Genomic DNA, 14,062 nt, shown 5'->3' with positions numbered 1-14,062 from the left:
GGCCACCTACGGCTTTCTTCCCTTGTTAGGCAGGCATGCTATGATGTAATACATTCCCCTACAAAGTGGTTTCAGAACCAAACTATATCTTTGGAAAACAAAGTTCACCAGTAATATTTATAAGAATCACAGCTTTATTTCATGAGGAGCTTTTTGTAGAAATTCTGTAAAATTCCAACTCAAATGATCCAAGGACATGTCAGATTATTAAGATCTGTATAAAGACATGGGGAGATATAAAACCCATGTTTCATAATCTATTGCATGTTGATATATTTAAGCAGGCCTAAACCCACCTAGCTTCACTCCTTTATCAATATATATATTCATCAGCATTAATAGAGGGGGATATTTGTTGTGTTTGCGTGATAACCCAGGCCTCCAGGCCACACATTTTGTTCAGTTGGGAGTTTACAAATTTGGGGTAGGTTGAATAATTAGTTTTGTGGGTTCAGTTGGAACCCCTTAATTTTGTTTGTTTTAATTCCATTTTAATAACAACATTGTATTAAGTGCATCACGCATTCACATCAGATATCTATTTGTATCAAGATTCTCAGAGGTGTATTGTCTCTTATTTCTTTACTGATAATGTATTAACATAGATGTGGTTATGTCCTAGATGGTGTATATCTGTATCACTGACCAGGTGGGCTATAATGTACTCTTGTATGAAAAAGAAATTATTTTATTCATTTTTGTTGGTGGAGGCACGGGTGGCCCAGTCGTCTAAGGCGCCACGATTCGCTGTGCAGAGTTGCATCCCTTGGGCACGCCAGAAACCTATGATTGTGGGTTCGAATCCCGGTTCGCCCCAATTATGTTTCTAGGTTTGTCAGCACCATACCCGTGCTCGTGGGTTTCACCGAAGTGGTAAACGTCTGAGACCTGCATCACTTCGGGCTTTCCTCCCACATTAAGCTGACACGCCGCGATATAACTGGAATACTGTTAAAAGCGGCGTTAAACCAAACTCACTCACTCACTCGTTTTTGTTGGTTGATATGATCAATAATTAGCATTCAAACACCAATATCTTTTCATTTTAATAAATCTCATATTTTTTTATAAAGATTTCATAACAATATTGGTTCATTGTAAACCTTTTTTTTCTCATGACATTGTCATATTCTGTCTTCTTGGCAATCTTAGATGTCATCATTGTAGTGTGGGTAATTTTTGTTTTTTAATACATTTGTTAGTTAGTTCTCTAGGATTGAGTTGATATATATTTGGCATTTTTGTGTCATCCAATATTACAGTTTTTAGCTTGGTCAATATCAAAAGATTTCCAGAATCTACTGTCCTTCAGATTTTATTCGTTGGTTATTGGAGCTCCATAAAAAGTAAAGGTTGAAGGAGTTTGATATATATTGCTTGCATGCTTGTTATTATATAAGCCTTGATAAATGAAGCTTTGGCCATAGCATTATATTTCCACTATTTAGTGGATTTTGGGATGAGTGGTTATCTCTTTGTGTTGTGTTCATCTTGTTCTTGAGGCCAAGTGGTCTAATGTGCCATGGTGTGCACAGTTATGGCCCTTCACTATGTCAGGATCTGCTGTTCCTGAATTCAAATCCAAAATCACTCTTCATATTCACATCATGCAGAGGTCGTTGCAGGCTCAATAATCCTCATCACATGGCTACAATATGTCCATCCCTTGCATTCTGTATTGATACTATTCTATTCAACAGTCAAAGACTGGTAGGTCTTGGATGTTTTTCCACATTTGCCGCATGTCCCACATTGTATCATATAACCCAGCCTTGAGCTGCCAGGGCTCACTTTTGAGATGAGCTTCCAGTACCGAGGAACTACTTCACAGATAATGTTTAACTGAATCCATGGCAGATACCCTTTACGAACCGAATGGAAGATAACACAAGTGTATATAACCCATAGCAACAGGGTTATCTGTGAAATTATTTTCTCTACGTCTCACTGAACATTACATAATTTTGGAATGCTGGTTGGTTACTTGGCACCAAGTATTCTCATTGTTTGCAAAGCAGCCCATGGCAACGTATCAGTGCAATGTTGCAAATAGCTGAGGATGACATCATCTATTGTTCATGACATCACAGAACATTACAAAATGTTTCCAGAAATAAAACCTGGGGGTAACAGATGCAGAATAACTTACATGCAAATATACGGATTGTCTGTCCCTTGTAAAATTGTGTTGAAAGTTCCTCACCATGGTTTGGGACAAACATATATAAATCCTCAAAGCTTGTAGGTTTATTTATTTCTCTCTTCTGTAAGTACAATACAGCTTATATATCCAGTTGAACACTGTTTTGGTCTTCAGCAACCCATGCTTGCCGTAAATGGCGAATGTGCTTGTCGTAAAAGGTGACGAACGGGATCGGATGGTTAGGCTCGCTGACTTGGTTGATGCATGTCATCGTACCTCAATTGCGTGGGTCGATGCTCATGATGTCAATCACTGGATTGTCTGGTCCAGACTCGATTATTTACAGACTGCTGTGATATAGCTGGAATATTGCTGAGTGCGACGTTAAACAAAAAACAAAAACAAATCGCATATGCTTCCACAATCTCATATATGGAATAACATCCACTAGTGTTATGAGGGTAATACAAGTTGCAACATTGTAGTGGCTTCCAAAGCATAGCCTGTAGCATTGTGTGGTGGTAGGTAGACGTGTAGTCATGGCAACTGCAGCAGTTCTATGGCCACAGAATAGACCAGTATTGCTTCCTCTGCTTTTCCTTCCTTGTCATGCCTAGCAATGCCATCTCTATCTTTCTCCATCAGTACAATCTTCCATTAAAGTATTTATATGCCAGTCACATATTTGAAGATATTTGTCAGGAACAACATGATGTTACCATTAGTACAAAAAGAAAAAAACAACATTTTGGTCTTCCAAATTTGTCCTAATGTTGCTGGGAAGGAATGGAGTTATTTGGAAGAACAAATGCTTCTGAATCCTAAATTTGTATTTAGCACCATATGTAGGGAATAGTTGCATTAATGAATAGAGCTACTGCTTCTGTTGTGTGAGCTGTGATGATGACTAGGTGATAGTGGTGTGTAGTTGACTGCTGGTGCTTGTCTCCTCTGAAGCAGCTTTTCTAAAGGACACTCAGAATACTCAGGAAATGGCAAACATGTAGTAGATTGCCTTCACAACAAGCACCTGCTATTGGCCCGGGAGGAATATCTATATATGTGTGTGTTGGCCCCATGCATCATAGACTTGTAGTGGAGTGTCCTCACAAGCACCTGTTACTGCCTCTGGAGGAATATGTCAGCCCCATTAAAGACAAGGGGCCCTTTCCGCAAATAGATCTTAGCTCTGTGACAGTAGTAAATATACGTAATAGTAAAATGGTTACACTAGTTGAAGCTAAAAATGCTTAGTGAGACGGCTCTTCAATCTTCATAACAAGCACCTGCTACTGGCTCCAGTATAGACTTATGTAGCCTTGTGGAAATCTTCACAAATGTTGATTATTACAAATGATAAATTGGGAGGTACAAATCAATAAAAGTATTATCTTTAATTTACAGTGTTAAAGAGAATGGCATGTGTTGTTACACCAAACTTATAAGATTCAGACAAGGCTGTCATTGCAGCAATATTGGGAATCAAACATATCTCTCCATGTATTTGTTCTGTACTTCATGGATTGAGGAGGAAATTTCAAACATATCTGAAAAACAAACCATTGATAACTATATATTTGGAGAAACAGTAATTATCTAAATCTTCTAAAGTTTCCCTTATTGTGATTATTGTTTTGTCAGCTCCATACCACCTTCATCATTTCAGACTTTTTTCTCACAATAAGTTGACATACTGTTCCAACTAGACTCACCAAGCCTCACTACCTGTCATGTGAGCCTCAGGTGTCTGTGGACGTATCAGTGACTGCAATATGCAGTTGAGATAGTTGTGAACTCCCTGTGAAGATTTCCACAATCAGTTCTAGATGGAGATATAGCTTTCTAGATACAGAAAAAGAGATCAAGATGCAGAAAAGGGATCTAGATGCAGAAATAGAGACCTAGATGGAAATAGAGATCCTGTTCCTTCCCCTCGCTGTCACATTGGATTCACATAGTTTTTACTGAGTTGTCTATTTTCACCCATTTATGTGTTTTTGTAAAGGTTTGCAGAGGTCGGGTCGTTGCCGTGGTGATTGAGACATCCAAGAATTAAGGTGTGCGTGGTGCCTGGTGAGACTTTAACCCCGTTCCTAGTTAACCGTTGTTCATGTTGTCTATTAACATTGGTTATAAATTTCACCTGTTGATGACATTTCTAGCATGGGTGTCCTCCCTTAATTTGTTGCGTTGTTGCATTACCAAGTTGGAGTTTGAATATTGAAGTTGATAATTGACAATGTGTTTTTGTTGTATTAGAAATGTTGTTTGGTTGTATGTGTTTGAGAACTGTGAATCTGATGTTGTTTTGGTTGTGTGTGTTTGGAATATTAATATTAAAGTAAATCATTTCAGAAAATTATTACTTATCTCAGAAATTGCTTCAGCATACATTTGTACTCAACATAAATATTAAACACAACTTAATTTTCAAAACATTACCGTATTCGACGTAAAAAGCGCCCCGCTCTAATAAGCGCCCGCGGTGATATTTGCCACTATATTGGCTAGTGAACAATCCCAATTAGCACCTCTTCCCATTGATCAATGTACACAAGACTTATTTATTTGTGTAAAATACGCACTCGTGTGTTATATGCACCCTTAATTATGGGCAATTAATTTTTAGAAAAATATATCTGTCGTGTATAATACGCACAGACTTTTCTTTTGTATCATTTCAGGTACATAAACCTAGAAATTTGCGATCTTTTAACTCTGTTTTTTTTCACAAAATTATATTCTAATAAGAGCCCCCTATTTCTAATTTTGAGAGCGCTCTGGGCGCTTATTACGTCGAATACGGTATCTACAATATTGTTTCTACTGAACATTATAATTTGTATATATTTCAAAGTTTTTGTTGAAATAGATATACATATTGTGTAAATAGTTCAAATATGTTTCAAAGCTATGGTGGCACTAGATGTATATTGCCTTGTTAAGTAGCAGTATTCACAGTAGGATGCAGTACAAACCTCTAGAAAAGGTCATATCATAATTTTTCTTCATCATCAAGCCAATTAAGGAACATTTACATGCTTAGTGTTTAAGAATCAGCTGTAAGGAAAACAGTCATGTAAATGACCAAATAATCTCTCAATTATCAGCCAGATACAATCAACACATACCGGTATGTGAACAGGGAATAGTAGGAAAGAACATAAAAGCATTATTCTTTTCCAAGATGACCAAACATCTATCATGATATAACATTTATACTAAGTTTTCCTATAATAATTAGATCCACATCAAGTGCTTTTATGGGTTATCATGGTGTAATATTTATACATCATTTCATATAATTATAGTTTATCATCAGGTAAAATGGATATATAAAACATCAATAGTTTCAGTTATAGCTTTTTAGATAGATGCTAGCCTAAGGTAATGGGAGCACATCTATCTAAAAAGCTATAACTGAAACTACTGATATTTTATATATGCATTTTACCTGATGATAAGTATTACTTGATAAACTATAATTATATGAAATGATGTATAAATATTACACCATGATAACCCATAAAAGCACTTGATGTGGATCTAATTATTTTAGGAAAACTTAGTATAAATGTTATATCATGATACATCTACAAATTCTGATTCCTGTGCATAAAGAAACAGGTTGGCAGACAGTGAACCAGTTCGTAGCTATACCACTTTCAAGGGAAGGAACTGGCTCCAACTTGTTCAAAAGTATTTTTGGTTATTGAATTATTTCAAGATAACTGCATCCCAATGGCTGAAAAATTGCTGGTGTGATGTAAAATAACTCACTCTGCTGAATTATCTGCGTTAATAGCATCTCTGTGCAGCTCCCTATAACGATTTTGATTTTGACTTGTACCACTACACAGACTTATGAGCAGTTCCATACTGTTTTCCCAATCGGAACAAGTCTCACTAACAACCCTGCCATAATGAACATGAATCGTAAATCCACAAAAGCTGCAACACAATTCACTTCCTAACACATTGCCTTCAAATATGTGTACCGGGACTTATATTCTCGATCATGCAACATTCTATGTGCTTATTGGTTGGAATAATTGAGAGCGTACAGAGTTTTAGATACAAAATCTTTACCGATCTGGTTTCCAATGTGATACGTAAATATTTTGTTGCACGATCTAAGTATCAGGAAATAGTCACTGGGGGCTAAGTCTGGGCTGTAGGGTGGATGATTTAACTGTAGAGCCCAGACTTAGCCCCCAGTAACTTTTTCCTGTTCCGGCAAATGAAATTTGCCCTACGTGGAAGACGTTTCCTGGATGACAAGGACATAAAGGCTGCCACAGAGGCATGGTTAGAGAGCCAATCTGCAGATTTCTATAAAAGTGGTATTAAAAGCTTGAAGGACAAATGGAATAAGTGTTTTGAGTGAATGGAGTTTATATTGAAAAATAAAAGTGCAAAAGATATTCTGCGACTTGGTCTTATAACGCCCCTCGTATTACAAAGTGTGATGCAGAGTTGGATCGGGATCTATCAGCAAAACACTTTGGGATAGCCTGTAGTTCTGTGTAGCGACAAGTCAATATCAAAGTTGTTTGTAGGGAGCAGCACAGATACCGTTACTGCAGCTATCTTCTGAAAATTATACCCCAGTAACCCAATATGAATGATCTGGTGATGAGGCTCAGTCACTTTGTAGATTGTACGTGATTGCACCTCACTTATTGTGCACCAACCCTCATGATGTCAATGACTGGATTGTCTGGTCTAGAGTCGATATTTAGCAGACTGACATCATATAGCTGGAATGTTGCTGGAGTGACGGAGTTAAACAACAAATGAAGAAACCATTGATATCAACTTAGCATCTGCATCTTCTAGTGCATTGAGCTTCTGGTGTTGGATGAGGTGGTGGGTGGAGGATTGAGGTGGTCCTGGTTCTGGTCTACAGTTGGCTTTTATTGGGTACAAATCACTGTTGTACAAACAGCTTATGTCAGCAGGGCTTCGGGGATGCAGACAGCATTTTGGTGTGTGGGTTTCTTTGCCTTTGTTCAGTTGTCTGCAGTTTAAAAATCTGTGCCACAAACCTTGAATCTACTGGCACAATTATTGGAATCGTTTTCAGTGAAGTTTAGTTATTATATGGAATATGATTAATTGAGCTTTCAGGACCAAAGACCCGTGATTTGACTTTCGGGTAAAGGGGTTGAGGGGCTGGTAATTAAACTGGCATTTGACATCATAGTAACTTTTATTGCTTGTGTGATAATGATATTGATGTTTGTAATAAGAACAGAATCGAAAGAGGACTCGTTTAGTAATCTACCGGTATATATATCTGGATCTTGATTTGATGTACCTACCTACCAACTGGTCTCACCAGATACCAGTATATCACTGTAGATCTGGAACTACTCAAGTTACACATTAAGGGAACAGTGTGGTCAAACCATCGGATTCTAGCATTGTATTCATATGTCACTATCTAACATTAAATATGGGTACTGTGTAATAAATAATTTACTTCATTCATCGCTGTAAGTTCCGTTTTGAAAAACACTTGCTGTAATAAACAGAAGTATGTAAGAAAGTGAAGTAGATTTGTTTTGAAATGCAAGATTTTGGAATAAAAGTGGACTTGTTTAGAACTCTGTATACAGCTGAACACATCAATCAGCTTTCTGGGAGATTACCCTTGCTTGCTTCTGTCAGTATATGATTATGTCACATGACTAGATGTGAGTAAACAGGAAAGTTGATCACCTTATTAAAACAAGCAATGTGGCCTTGCTGGTGCAGATCTCATTTAAAGGTACACCTGTAATCACAAATGTACAGGTGAGAAAAGATGAAAGTTGTCAATTTCAGTAATATAAAGTGATGACAATAGTGATAACCATATGCATGTGTATCACAGTAATCACTTGATGACTCGTATGAAACCAACCCTGTGGTCATCGGCACTCAATAGCATGGAAGTGCGGAAACTCGGGAGAAGGGTATTATGGGCGCAGGGGCACAGGGGATCTCAGTAAAAGGGTATTGCAGAAGGTGTCTCATGTCAGATACATGCCAACGGAAGACCTGCTTGTGCATTGCGATATCTTTGCAGGAATTCATGTATGGAACCTTGCGATTACCAAAGCTATCACATGCTCCTCTAGTGACTTAGTACCTACTAATCTCCAAGGGATTTATGCTTCAGATATTCCTCTTTCAGTCATTTCTCATTCTTATTCCAATTAATATTCATTCATCTTTCACCTTTCAAAAGAGGTGTCATTCCATGTATTCTTGTGTTACAGTGTTATTTATGTTTCAGTTACATGTCAAACAATCATGTTGGATTGAACTGATACCATTCATCAGTTGTAGGCCATTTTCAGGAGTTCAGTACCATCCGTTTCCTCCATGTTATAAAGAACCTCTCTCTCTCTCAATGTCTGTATAGAGTTCTGTATTCCTCTATTAAGAGACTGGCCTCTACTAATGGCTTGATCCTAGGGTAACATTTGAAATAAGAGCTCGCCTGTGATAAAACCATGGTGAGCTACAGTAAATGATTTCACCCCAGTACATTTAAATCCCATAAAGATGACTGAACTGAACCATCTTTTCTCTATGCACACAGCAAGGTGAGACACATTGGTGTTCATTAAAGCATTTTTTTTCAGGTAAAAATATGGAGGCAGTAACATGTTTTGTAATGTCCCTACACAAAGATGAAAGAAATATGGGCTTCCGCTCCATTGAAAACAGGCCTCTAAAAGGATCATGTCTAACAGTCATCTAAAGTCAACAAGGCCAACAGCCACAAAGCTATCGTAGCACTAAGGTTATCGTAACTTTAACATAGATGTTGCGCTAAGATCCCTTTGTGGAACAGGGCCCCAGTCTCTTAATTGAGGAAAACATGCTGGAAGGGGTGGTGATGGTCAATACATGAAGTCACTTTCACTTGCATCCATGACTTGTATATTTTCAGGTTTGGAAAGCATTGAACATGGAGATGAGCAATTTGGATAGAACAGTTTCTGTATACTTTCAATCTTACCATTTGCCCATTAAAGTAACTTCATTGCACAGTTTGATTACACCAAAGAAATGTTAATTGTTACATAACCTACCATGAAATAATACCTGGAAATATATAGTTTCTCAAGCATCTCAATGACATTGTCATTCATATGAGGTACAGATTTTAAATGAAGCAAGTATTTGATACAATAAATATATGGCTGGCCCATTCCCCTGATTTGGCATGGCTTCCAAAGTAGTTGTTGAAAAGCATTTTCTTTCATTTTCAAGTTGGGAAGACATTGCCTAATGTACAAGTGGAAGTGACAGCCGCTGTGTGTACCCAAGTCTTAACCAGCTCTTTGCATGTGCTTGCTTTCCAGGCGTGGTAACACCCATCCAAAACCTATTCTATCAGTGAACCCACCGAAATTAACAAGTAAGGTGATAGCTCAGCTGTTGCGTCCACGTGGCCGCGGCAAGTCGAGTGACAAGTCTTTGCTTTGCAGTAGTTAGAGGATCTAGAGGTGCTGGCCAGAGCAGGTGACTGGGTAGAAATGTAGCAGTGTAGATGTAGATGTGGCTTGAGGGCACTGCCGACATAGAAGTGGTCACGTTGTCACAAACACACCAGGAAATGCATGAGTCATTACCATTAAGAAAATATTTTAAAAAATGATAAAAATACATGCTACATTATTACATGATGATCATTTTGGATTCAAGGTCAACTGCTATATTTGGATTATTTATATTTCTGCTTAATGAAATGGGAACCTTATGAGACCTGTGCCATGTAAGAAATGTTAAGTTAATGTATGGCAGTAGTTGGAACGTCACTGTCCTTTTAATTTCAAAGTACTGCAGATGACCAAAACATTTTGTTGTGTTGCAATGTCTACCACCTCAATGTCTGGCAGTGAAACCCATAGACGTTTCTGGGGACCTCGTCTTGAATCAGGTCTCTCTTTGTCCTAGGTGTCAACTTGCTGATGTGAATCTGCTGTGATGTCCATCTGTGACCAGGATGTGTGTCTCAGTCCATGTCATGTCTTGTCAACAAACTGTTCATGTTAATAATGTCTGTATTTTCATTTTGTCCTGGAGCATGTGTCTTGTCATATATTACATGTCAATGTGTTTGTAGATATGACTATCTTTCTATCATGTCCACCAGTATATCTTTGTCTTGTCCAAATAATTCAGGCACCGATGTCAAGGATATCATGGTAATCTTTGTCCAGTCAGTGCACAGTTCACAGAATGACTGAATGTCTGAAGGTTGATAAATGAATGTCTTTCCATTTGTCCTGTGAAATAAACATGCACGTTAACTTCCGTGTCCAGTTTTGTCTGTTTTTTCCACAACATACCCTTTAAACATGTTTTTGTGTAACTGTGATATGTATGATCAGTGATTGGATGAGTGTTTTCCTGCTGTCCACCATGACATCTGTAGATCTACAGTGTCCTCTCATACAGTGTCCAGTTGCAGGTGCTCCCAGATACGAATAGATGCTGCTTTACTGCTCTGCTGGACAACCATCATTGTTCATTCTGCTCGACTCTGCATTGTCTAAATTTTTTAGTATCATTCTTAGTAGGTGAAAAATAATATTGACTAAAATAACGAGAGCTCTAAGCTTTAGATTTATTTATTTTTTATTTTTTAGTTAGGAGGCAAGCTCATTTGCATGACATTAACATCTGGAGGAAAAATGTAGCCTCTGGCATTAGAATGCCCTTTCAGCAGAGATTCATAAAAGACTGTCTAAACTGCACCTTACACACCCAAAAGGCAGTAATTGTGCAAAAGCAGGTTGGTGTTGCCTGCCTTTAAGAATCCAGAAAATATAAGAGCCCAAGGCTGGGGATTGAAAATGACACAGGAGGGGACCAGAAACTTAATAACATTTTTTTTGCCTTATGTTCACATGTCAAGATGCGAGGTTGAGTATGAGCGACAGTTATAAACATGGAGAGTTGACATGACTACTGCCATTTCATAGCATGGAAAGTGTGTCCATGTTTTCGTGCTTTAAATGCTTTCCATGACTAAATCTTTACAAAGAATACAATATCAGTTTTGATGTTTTTATGTACTTTTTTGTTTTGAGTTTGTGCACATATGATTTTAAAATATTAACATGACTATGCTTTTTTTTCTACATTTCATTGATATTCATTTGTATCTTAATGTAGGCAGTTTTACTTTCTCATTGTATGCATAAAACCTTTCTCAGTGTAGGTATTTTACCTTCTCAAAGTTGGAATGATATTCTCAATGTCAACATTTTACCTTCTTGAAGTAGGCAGGCCTTTCTCAATGTTATTTCGCCTTCTTGATGTGGGTATTTCCCCTTTCTCGATGTATCATTTTGCCTTCTCAATGTGGGTATTTCCCCTTTCTCGATGTAGGCATTTTGCCTTCTCAATGTGGGTATTTCCCCTTTCTCAATGTAGGCATTTTGCCTTGTCAATGTGGGTATTTCCCCTTTCTCAATGTAGGCATTTTGCTTTCTCAAATTAGGTATTTCGCCTTTCTCAATGTAGGTATTTCCCCTAACTCAATGTTTATCATGCATCAGGGACTGTTCCTTCATCTTATCTCGTTACAATCTTCATATTCAGTACATTGTATATTCGGATAATATATAACACAGTGATTTTTTATGGTACATATTTGGTTGCAGTGAGAGCTTGAGAAGCAAAGATAATCATTGACCACAGAAATGTTGTCACAATGTAGAGTTGAAGTAGAAGCTTTCTTTCTTGCGTGTTTGTGTATTTGATGGATGATACTAATAGAGTACAGGTATTAAACTCCTTGGCATTTGTTACATCCTTGGTACCAACATGAAGCATCTGTCCTTGGTTCTAATTATGTTCTTCTTTGCTGTGCAGGTACCTCAAAGTACTTGAAATGTAAACGTAGCAAGTGAGATGATCGACCAACCAAACACAAGTTTACGAAGTACAGCAATCAACCAACCAGATGCCTCCACAACAAAAATGCAACAAAGACAATCATGTGTTGGATCAGTCTTACACAACCAACATGAAGTTGTGACGCCATCTGAACCAATATTTCATCAAGCCAGACAGATTGTCCTGAGATGACCATGATGGTCCTATTTTAGATGTATTGAACAACTGGCAGAAACTTGGTCGGCCATGGCCTGGATTTTAGCCTTGCAGGAAGTGAGTGTCCGTCACATGTCAGACCAAAAACCCTTGCAGTGCACTCTGAGGAAAGTCACATGACACTGTGACCCAGAACCTTCAGAAATTTGGATCGGATGTCAAGAATGGTTGGACGTGAGACACATCTGTTTGATGGTAATGGATGTATATTCCTTTTACTCAATACGGAGTAATATACTACCAATATCATAATTTCTAAGGAGTTTTATGTACAGTATACTGATGCAAATTAGAATGGATTCAGCAGTATTTAGCTTGCCCTTACAACAAACTCGAGAACTGCCAGCAAATTGATGCATTTTTCCTTCCTGCCTACATCGAGTCACAGCAGCATTCTTACAATGCATAGTGTCTGAAGTAGTGAGATTGTCTCCATTTCTCTTTTAGAGGGAGATTTCTGTCTCCATGTATCAGGATTAGAGCATGTCTGTGATATCTCAAGTCATATAGATCTGGTAAATGATATTTATTGCTTGTGTATGTGTACATATTTATTGTAGTTAACATTCATACCTTCATGCACTCACCTACTTTAGTCAGCTTGGTCTGGGGCAATTCTTCATGCATTGATAGAGCAGGGAAACACATCTTTTCAGTAGTGATCATGGCTGGAGTAGACAGACAATTCACTACCACTTCTCATGTTTCACTTTTGGCATGAGAAGTGAAATATTGAAGAGATTTGTTGTTTTCCTTAGCACATAAGGAGAGAAGAAATTCAGATAATTCAGTATGCAAATAAAAGTTTTTGTTTGAAAATGGAGTAATAACTGAGACAAGAGCATAAGATGATGGGAGTTAATCCCCTTGCTCATGTTTTGCATACCCATGCCAAGCATGATTGTCTTTCCAGAATGATTGTCTTTCCAAAATACAAAATGCATGAAGTAATATTGAAACCAGACCCAAACCTGATCCTACTTTTAGAATCTCTGGACTAGACACGATCCTGCTGCCACTTCATTTGAAGAGATACACTTGTTTCAGTGGCCTTTATGTGTAAACTGTTGATATTAAACTGATGAATTGGGAGGCCTGTGCCAACTTGGCTCTCCATTATTGGAACACAATATCATGTCATGAAAGTTGAATCGGGGTGTATATCATATTGTGGCATTTGAATCATGATATCTTCACTCTTGTATCATGATATCCACCATGTTAACAAATTTGGTTTGGAGAGTCAGTAAGCAATAAACTAAGACATCAAAAGGTTACCCTACCCAATTATATGCAAACGTTTGTTGACATTTATTGTGGTAGCTCATGGCCTGGACTTGGTTACTATCTCCTAACAGGCGGTGTCCTGTTTCCTGTAGGCTGTGATTGGACCATACTGAAAAGAGCATTCATTGGTCGTCTGTATCACATAGAAACATATAGAGGTCACTTGAAGTTTGCTTGTGAAGTAAAAGAGCTCTTGCCTAAATTAATATCAGCAGAGCAGTTGCTATAATATTTATTACCCAAAACAGATTTTGAGATGAGGAAGTGTCTCCATGTCTTTTTACACGTTTATAAGGTTCTTTCTCATGTGCAACTGTTACTGAATATGGAACAGATTTGAACGGCATTATTTTGCCTCCACCTGCATGAACCAACACCTCCTGCATGAACTAACAGGCCCAGTTTACTGAGGTCCACAGAATAAATGTCCATATTTAAATGGAACCTTACTCTCATGTTCATTATAGCTTTTGATTTTGATCTTGTGGTAATGAGAACCCTATGAGCAGG

The 14,062-nt window shown here is 37.8% G+C and overlaps 1 protein-coding gene across 12 annotated transcripts in view; it reads left to right on the top strand.

Moving 5' to 3' along the window:
- Positions 1-13,287, top strand: part of LOC124134232 (girdin-like) — a 71,159-nt gene extending 57,872 nt beyond the window's left edge. For 7 of the 12 annotated variants that reach the window (XM_048403361.1, XM_048403356.1, XM_048403365.1 and 4 more), the window contains 2 exons: positions 9,505-9,664; positions 12,026-13,287. In XM_048403361.1, coding sequence (XP_048259318.1) covers positions 9,505-9,637 — 133 coding nt within the window. In that variant the 3' untranslated portion in view covers positions 9,638-9,664; positions 12,026-13,287. Of the gene's footprint in view, positions 1-4,148; positions 4,217-9,504; positions 9,665-12,025 lie in introns of those variants that run through there. The other 5 variants (XM_048403350.1, XM_048403374.1, XM_048403368.1 and 2 more) reach the window with 5 other exon arrangements.
- Positions 13,288-14,062: the final 775 nt, after the last annotated feature.

Source organism: Haliotis rufescens, unplaced genomic scaffold (genome assembly GCF_023055435.1).
Source record: "Haliotis rufescens isolate VD_foot unplaced genomic scaffold, xgHalRufe1.0.p SCAF_1, whole genome shotgun sequence".
Classification (NCBI taxonomy): domain Eukaryota; kingdom Metazoa; phylum Mollusca; class Gastropoda; order Lepetellida; family Haliotidae; genus Haliotis; species Haliotis rufescens.
This window is presented reverse-complemented; position numbering and strand designations above follow the sequence as displayed.